General features: G+C 46.2%; 1 protein-coding gene across 1 annotated transcript; it reads right to left on the bottom strand.

Annotated features, from left to right (window-relative positions):
- Positions 1–1,646: 1,646 nt before the first annotated feature.
- Positions 1,647–5,692, bottom strand: LOC103378827 (gliomedin-like). Its single transcript, XM_025055856.1, has 10 exons — positions 5,677–5,692; positions 5,331–5,594; positions 5,192–5,245; positions 5,031–5,111; positions 4,653–4,754; positions 4,434–4,568; positions 4,024–4,107; positions 3,801–3,929; positions 2,790–2,940; positions 1,647–2,680 (listed from the first exon to the last, which is right to left on the bottom strand). The coding sequence occupies exons 1-10, from the start codon at positions 5,690–5,692 to the stop codon at positions 2,215–2,217; spliced, it is 1,482 nt and encodes a 493-aa protein (XP_024911624.1). The 3' UTR covers positions 1,647–2,214.
- Between the last annotated feature and the right edge of the window lie 1,088 nt (positions 5,693–6,780).

Genomic DNA, 6,780 nt, shown 5'->3' with positions numbered 1-6,780 from the left:
ACTGTGTGGCAAACACACTGCTAGAAAACATTCCTGTTGGGGAGGAAGGGGGAGGGACAGAGGGTGGGGTAGGGGTGTGGGGGGGGATTTGCTTCTGTGACTTGTGATTCCAGCGTGTTTCCTTCTGTCAGGTCCAAACATGAGAACGCCCCCCTGCCCCCCTCCCCTGGAGCAGAAACACAAATGTTCGCCTCTAGATTTGCACAACATTTCTCCTGGTTTATTCTGTTGTTGTTGTTGTTGTTGTTTTTAACCAATGATTTTAAATTATTTCTGTTTGTTGTTCGTCGGCCGTTCCTTCGAACATCTGTTTGAACTGAATGCCTTTTAGGAGTTGAAGGGTTTTACTGCACCTGACTGAGAGATGGGCACATCAGTCTGCTGTGTGTTAGGTGTGTGTGTGTGGGTGCGTGCGTGTGTGTGTGTGTGTGTTACCTCACCTCAGTTGTTTTTATTACACTTTTATCCACGTCTGTGTTTGCGCTCAAATTCTGGACACACTAAAAATGTTTTTTTTAATTTAAGAAGGAAATTAAAGAAAGAACTCTTGTTTACTAATGAATGTCTGGCTTCGTGAAGCCACGTCGTAAAAATGTTTGAAATAGTTTATTATATGAATTATAAATATATATATATAAATATATATGAAGTGATACAGTATAAATACACACACACGTACCACAGCAGCTTGTACAAACATAGAATCATTTCTTTATTTTCTGCTTCATATCATACTAGCTGGATTAGTTGTAACTATAAATGTCAAAGGTCCGTCCTTGGCCCAGTATGTGTACTGTACGTTTAGTTTTCGTGTTTCACCAGTCGTCCTGCTAACGTCTGAAGTGTGTGTATGTGCGTGTATGCATGTATTGATGCAAACGTAGCCAGTATCATGGGTAGACACTTGAGCGGGGGCACCTGAGCCTGGAGGGGTGAGACAACAGGTCAGAGGTCAGAGTTTTACCTTTGTAAAATGAATAAATTCTTTTTATTTCATCAGCTGGATTTCACACTGTGGCTTCTTCTTCACCACAGAGAGTCAAAGTCCAAAATGTCGGACAAAGATGGTGCTTTAGTGGCACCGTGTGGGTCAGAGCAGTAGTGTTCAAACCCCCGCCCTCCCCAATAGGTGCTCAAACATAATGGGGTTTTTTCATATATGAAACAAAAAAATGTATTTCTGATGGTAAAAAGTGAAATATTATAATGTTCGTAAAATGAAAGCACTGACCACTCACGATCACATCAACCACAATGACCGTACTAGCATATCAGTTAGTACTTCATACGGAGCCTTTCGTCCGTCCTCTCTTACATGAGTAATTTGGGGGCAGTTTTGGGGGGCGGAGAGCTCGTGGATGGCCTATCACTACACAGAGCAGTACCACTGGGAACAGTGGGGGGGCGTTGTTCTACAGTGTATCTCAGGTTCGCCTGAAACCCAGGTTGGACAGTAACGAACTCTGAGCTCAACGCTGTCCTCTAGTGGATGTATCGTTTACGACACCCACGGGGGTATGTGGATAATGACGTATAAAACAAACGTACGAATTAAGATAAATGGAGCAGGAACGAGGCTCGTGTTCTTACTAAGGCAGGTTAACTACTGATATTTACACGATGTCAGGCGGAAAGATACAGTGACCTGGTGTTACAAAGTAATATAACAGCGTACGACGTTGGTCTCTAAATGAGGAGTGGGTTTTTTTAGCGGTTTTGTGTTTTTGCATTTGCATTTATCAGTGATTTATGTCCAGGTTCTGGTCTTGGGTTCTACATTTATCAGGTTCTGGTCTTGGGTTCTACAAGAACTACACCAGTCATGCTTGGTTGATAGAACGTGTCATATACTGTTACCATAATACTTCAAAACAATATTGTTCTTTACGACAATAAATAGGTCGCTTAAATAAAGGTAGAAAAGGAAGAGAACTGAGAAAGACCTTTGACCCTTGACTCCAATTCACACTGTTAATAAATACAAAACCATGTGAAACTCAAACACATAAATACAGCAAAACCTAAATCTAAATTAAAAAAATAACATTAAGTTAATTTTTTCACAACAGATGACGGGCGACTGCAGGAGAATCTGTGCGTTTCTCTAAGGAAAGCTTTAACTAGGGATGTGCGATAATGTCAGTCAGCCGATATTATCGGACATCGCTAGCTTTAACCTGTGACGTTGTTGTGTCGTCAGCGGGCCAAACTCCGTCACTCATCCGAGATGAAGTGGACCACGTAGAGCCGGACGTAGCTGTGGTCCCACACGTACAGGTGTCTCTCCTTCGGGCTGTAAGAAAGCATTGCCAGCACCCCACCTGGGGACCTGAGTTCAAAGGTCATGTTCACGGGCTTCTCCTTCAGCAGGTCAAAGGCAAAGGTCACTCTGGTGTCTTTGCTGTCCGTGACGTACAGGACGCCGCAGGCGATGAAGGCGTTCCCAGCCTTGGTGCGTGGGTAGGTGGTGTTGATGTAGGTGGTGACGGAGAAGGTCTTCTGGTCCAGCTGGGCCACCATGATGTTCTCGTCAGAGCTGGAAGCGAAGATCAGCCACAGGCCGTTCTCATCCGCCGCCAGTTTGAAGTAGGTCTTGGAGTTGTAGAGCAGGTAGGCCAGGTTCTGGTGCAAGGCGTTGTCGATGGTGAGGGTGTGGAGCCTCTTGGTGTCAAAGTTAAATCTGTGGGACAAACATCGGTACTGACGTCATGGAGCCCTGAAGTGAATGGCAGAAAGTACTGTGCACACTGCAAAATAATTTTCAAATATTTTCTTGTTAAAGTATTTACCTAGCAATACTGGAAGTACCAGCGATGTGATAGTATAAGGAACCATTGTGGACGATGTGACCACAGCCCTGGTAGAACTTCCTGACGTCGACAGTATTGCTGTTGTTGTTCTGGAAGCTTCCAATGCTCTTATACTCCTTTATCACTCGACCTGAAAAACATTTTAATAAAAGGTTATCACTCGACCTGAAAAACATTTTAACAAAAGGTTTCATTCCCATTTCATTTCAGTCACCACGGCAGCATTGCCAGGTCTCACTGGAGAAACCATCAACCAGAGGGACAAAAAGAAGTGAAACACCGTCCTCCGTGTGCTGACTATGAAGGACAGAGTGCTTCATTTCTACTTTAGTCCTCAATCGCAGTGAAAGGATTACGGTGAGGCAAACAGTACCATGCCGCGGCGAATGGGGGCAGACGTGAGCTACTTATTGTCGTTTTTCTATTCGCAGAGAGGAAGTAAACATGTCAAATGCTGTAGCGGACTGTTCGTCCCGACTAGCCAACACAGCAGTAAACTAACGATAACAACAGCGACTACGACGATATACCGTCAACGGAGACTTTTAAAACTAAAGGAAAAGGAGTTTTACGAGCGTGATATTCGGCCGGATACCAACAGGACCGTGTACTCCGTGGACACACACAAGGTAAGATCATAAAATATTTTGATTTATAAATAATAAATTAAAACAGAAACATTTAAGTTATTTATAATTACCATTTTGACCTAAAGTTAAATATTTGGTTCTTTTTATTGTTTTACTTATTTGAAGTCTGTGTTAAACTTCAATCACCTGACGTATTTAGCTTCATTTAGTGAGGGCGGAGTAGAAATTGTGTTTTCGTGCAGGAATTAATACTTTTCTCTCTCCTTTTTGTACCTTTGTGTTATTATTCAACATGACGTGCTGCAGAAACATGGTTTTGTTTGATGCTCCTTTGATACATGTTTGTTTGGTGCCGTTCTGTCTGGGTGAAGTGATGGAGGTGTGGATGTGGAGAACCTACCAGAGAAGTGTTCAGCCACCCATATCCTCTCATCGTTCAGCACCGCTGTGTCCTTCATCCACGTCCCAAACGTGGTCTCCATCTTGGTGACGTTCCTGAGGTTGATGAGAGACTTGATCAGACAACCTGCTGACAGGAAAAAGAAACAAATATTTAAAAAAAAACAACGTTCTTCCTGTGTGTGCAGCACTCAGTGGATGAAGACACAGCTGCTCAGTGGTACCGTTCTTCTTCGTGGGCTTGAAGTGTTGATGGTCGTCCTCCTTCACTGCTGGTGTTTCATCACGGGGGGCTGCCTGTGACAGGCCTGTCAGAAAAACAAACCAGAGTCCAGAGTCAGCTCCACACGACACAGACAGTGACCTGGGACTCTGACCCCAACTGAACCACATCGTTTACTACATTCAGACTCCACTCCGTCTACAAAGACAGTACTACAATCTAACATACAGTCGGGATGAGGACCAGCACCTCTGTGGTTCACAGCCACTACCAGGAAAGTTAGTTCAAGTTCCTTGGTTTAGGAGTGTGTAGCAGGAGAAGACGAGACAACGTGAGCCCCAGGACAGCGTCTCACCTGTCTCCCCCACTGTCACTAATGATCAGGACAGAAAAAAAAACACTGATTCTCACTGAATGTTTGAGTCGCCTGAAGGTGGGCTTTGTGATGTCTTGTTCTAGGAGGCCCCTGTGGGCCAGGAGGGCCCATGGGACCAGGAGGACCTTCTGGACCAGGAGGACCAGGAGGACCAGGAGGACCAGGAGGGCCTGTATGAGGAACAGACAACATGTGGACTGTTTGATGTACAAATAGATATTCATCAGAAGAAAAGACTTAAGACAATAACTGACCTTTAACGATGACCTCATTAGATGGTTGTCCGTCTTCTCCAGGTGGACCAGGTTCTCCCTTCTCTCCTCTCTCACCAGGTTCTCCAGTGTCACCTGGTGGCCCTGTGGAGAACGGATGAAGACATTGACATCATGATCTAGTGTCACCTGGTGGCCCTGTGGAGAACAGATGAAGACATTGACATCATGATCCTGACCAGGATTGTCTCTGAACCAGACATCATAGCAGGTCTCACTGCTGTCTGATAAACCTCACCTTTGACCTCTGTCTCATATCATCTTGATATTTGTCTCCATTCATTCATCAGTTTGATTGATCTTTAATTAATTGTGATTGATTTCACTGCTGCCCTGCGATTAATCTTTTTTTTTTCTTACCTTTTTTTCCTCTTTTCCCCTCAGATCCAGGCGGCCCGTCCAGACCTGGGGGGCCGTTGGTACCATTCAGACCTGGCAGACCTACAGTCACACACACACACATCAGCATCGACACATTAGCCTCAAAGGACGCAGGAAGCTGTCCTAGTTTTCCCACTCACCAGGTAGTCCTGAAGGTCCTGGAGGTCCTGGAGGTCCTGGAGGTCCTGGAGGCCCTGAAGTAGAAGAAGAAAAAACACTGAACGCTTTGAAGGCAGCCGTGTTCTGGACTTTACTAGTTAATAGACCAGTGTGACGTACCAGTTAAACAGACTCCTCTGGTACTGTTGCAGATGTCAACCAGGAGTTTGATCTTTGAACAACAGGAAGAAGACAAATAAATTAGGAGTTCAGGAGCGGTGTCTCCATCAGCTGTAGACCAGCCCCACGGTGCACACTCATAGTCATAGTATTTGTCACCACTAGATCTGTTGGCTTTGAACTCACCGGGACCATGGAGTAGGTCATCATCATCATCATGTCGTCCTGCACGTGTGTCTTGTGGTAACTCTGACTGTGACGAGCCTTATGTTTGAGCACATGTTTCGTCCTCTTCTTCTCCGTCTCCTCCGTCACCTCCTGGCTCATCTCCTTGTGGAGGACCTGCTGTTCTTCGTCTTCATCTCCTGGTTCTTGCTGAAGCTCCTTCTCCAGCTCTTCACTCCTCTTGTTCCTGGAGTTCTGGTATTGCTACTGGTACGTTGGGACCTCCTCCGCCTGTGCTCGTAGTCCCGCTGGTTTCCTGGGCACGGCCTGGAGGAACTCCACCACCGAGCTCTGCTCCACCTCAGTCATTCTGGCGTCCATCTGGACCAGCGAGGTCCGCTGATCGTTCTGTCGGATGAGGAGGACAAGCAGGCCCACGGAGTTCAACAACGCCACGGCACACGTCCCGTACAGGACCAGCCGCTGACGGAGGGTCATGCTGGGTGTTGGGATCCACATGGTGACCACGTCCGCTCCTCTCTTCCGAGGGTCTCCCACCAGCGTCAGCATTCACAGGAACTTCTGTAGGAGTAGTGAAGGATCAGTCTGGACCTCGGTCTGAGCTCAGGGTCAGTTATAGTCACAAAGGAACTGGAGCTGTTGTGGCTCCGGCAGGTCGACGGGTCTGACAGCAGACTGGTCCACTGCTGTATGTGGTCGGGCTCTTTGTGTGTGTGTCTCTGTGTGTCTGTGTCTCTGTGTCTCTGTGTCTCTGTGTCTCTGTGTGTCTGCGTGTCTGCGTACGCACATGCAAACCATGAATGTAGGAGTGAACATTACGATCTTCTGAGCTTCTCTGTCAGGATGAAGCCCTGGTCTGTTCAGTCACCTGATTTATATTCATCACATCTCATCTCCCTGCACCGCCGTGGGCACAATCTCTCTCTCTCTCGCTCTCTCTCTCTCTCTCTCTCTCTCTCTCTCCCCCCCCTCCTTTTTTTTATCTATTTACTTTTTTGTCTTCGTCCTCATTTTGGCTTTTCTTTTTCTCCCTCCTCCTCGTCTTTTGTTCAACTTCTGCTTCCGTCTTCCGTCCTCCTCTTCCTCTGGCTCTATCCTCCCAATTTTCCTTCTTTACTCCTTTCTCTACCCACTGTCTTCTCCTTCCTCCTTTTCCTCCTCCATTGTCCTCTTGTCCTTCCTGTCTTCTTCTTCTCTTCTGTTTGTATTTCTTTTTCTGTATCATATCACCAGTGTCTTGTCAGTGTACCTCAGCAGTTTTATG

This window comes from Cynoglossus semilaevis, chromosome 5 (genome assembly GCF_000523025.1).
Source record: "Cynoglossus semilaevis isolate Cse_v1.0 chromosome 5, Cse_v1.0, whole genome shotgun sequence".
Lineage (NCBI taxonomy): Eukaryota > Metazoa > Chordata > Actinopteri > Pleuronectiformes > Cynoglossidae > Cynoglossus > Cynoglossus semilaevis.
This window is presented reverse-complemented; position numbering and strand designations above follow the sequence as displayed.